Raw genomic sequence first — 1,388 nt, 5'->3', positions numbered from 1 at the left:
TCTCTCTCTCTCACACACACACACACACACTCTCACACACACACACTCACTCTCTCTCTCTCACACACACATACATACACACACACATACACTCTCACACATACACATACACATACACACATATATATCCCGTAGTGCCGTTTGTAAGTTATTTAAACTCTTTTCTGTCTAAGTGGTTGATGCATCGCGTGAGTCTGAACGTTGCTCTTCATCAGTGAGAGTTGTGGAAGTTCACAGGTCAAACCTTGTGAGATCCGTTTGTTTGGTTCTGGAATGATGATGAATCTCAGCTCAATGAAATGTGTTGATTTGGGTTTGGTTTTCTCACATCAGACAGCAGAACATTGATGATGATGATGATGAAAGTTAATGTGTGGTTGTGTTTGTCAGCCGGCGCAGTAAATGGGACCAGGCCGGTCCGGGGTCGTCTGGAGCTGATGGAGGTTCTGCTCCGACCGGAGCTCTGGACGCTGCCGCCGCCGTCGCTGCCAAGATCAACGCCATGCTGGTGGCCAAAGGCAAACTCAGGCCATCTCAGATCAGCAGCGCTGCTGCCACTGATAAAGTCAGTTTCATGTCTAATGCACTGTAGAGTTCTGTATTAATACCACTCACACACTCACTCTCTCACACACTCACACACTCACACACACACTCTCACACACACACACACACTCACTCACTCACACTCACTCACATACACACTCGCACACACACACTCTCACACACACACACACACTCACTCACTCACACTCACTCACATACACACTCGCACACACACACTCTCACACACACACACACACTCACTCACTCACACTCACTCACATACACACTCGCACACACACACTCTCACACACACACACACACTCACTCACTCACACTCACTCACATACACACTCGCACACACACACTCTCACACACACACACACACTCACTCACTCACACTCACTCACATACACACTCGCACACACACACTCTCACACACACACACACACTCACTCACTCACACTCACTCACATACACACTCGCACACACACACTCTCACACACACACACACACTCACTCACTCACACTCACTCACATACACACTCGCACACACACACTCTCACACACACACACACACTCACTCACTCACACTCACTCACATACACACTCGCACACACACACTCTCACACACACACACACACTCACTCACTCACACTCACTCACATACACACTCGCACACACACACTCTCACACACACACACACACTCACTCACTCACACTCACTCACATACACACTCGCACACACACACTCTCACACACACACACACACTCACTCACTCACACTCACTCACATACACACTCGCACACACACACTCTCACACACACACACACACTCACTCACT

The 1,388-nt window shown here is 48.8% G+C and overlaps 1 protein-coding gene across 5 annotated transcripts in view; it reads left to right on the top strand.

Annotated features, from left to right (window-relative positions):
• Positions 1 to 1,388, top strand: part of khdc4 (KH domain containing 4, pre-mRNA splicing factor) — a 25,736-nt gene that overhangs the window by 535 nt on the left and 23,813 nt on the right. For all 5 annotated transcript variants that reach the window (XM_016257067.1, XM_016257068.1, XM_016257071.1 and 2 more), the window contains exon 2: positions 391 to 565. In XM_016257067.1, coding sequence (XP_016112553.1) covers positions 391 to 565 — 175 coding nt within the window. The remainder of the gene's footprint in view (positions 1 to 390; positions 566 to 1,388) is intronic.

The sequence above is a fragment of the Sinocyclocheilus grahami genome, unplaced genomic scaffold, assembly GCF_001515645.1.
Source record: "Sinocyclocheilus grahami isolate Dianchi unplaced genomic scaffold, SAMN03320097.WGS_v1.1 scaffold1507.1, whole genome shotgun sequence".
Lineage (NCBI taxonomy): Eukaryota > Metazoa > Chordata > Actinopteri > Cypriniformes > Cyprinidae > Sinocyclocheilus > Sinocyclocheilus grahami.
This window is presented reverse-complemented; position numbering and strand designations above follow the sequence as displayed.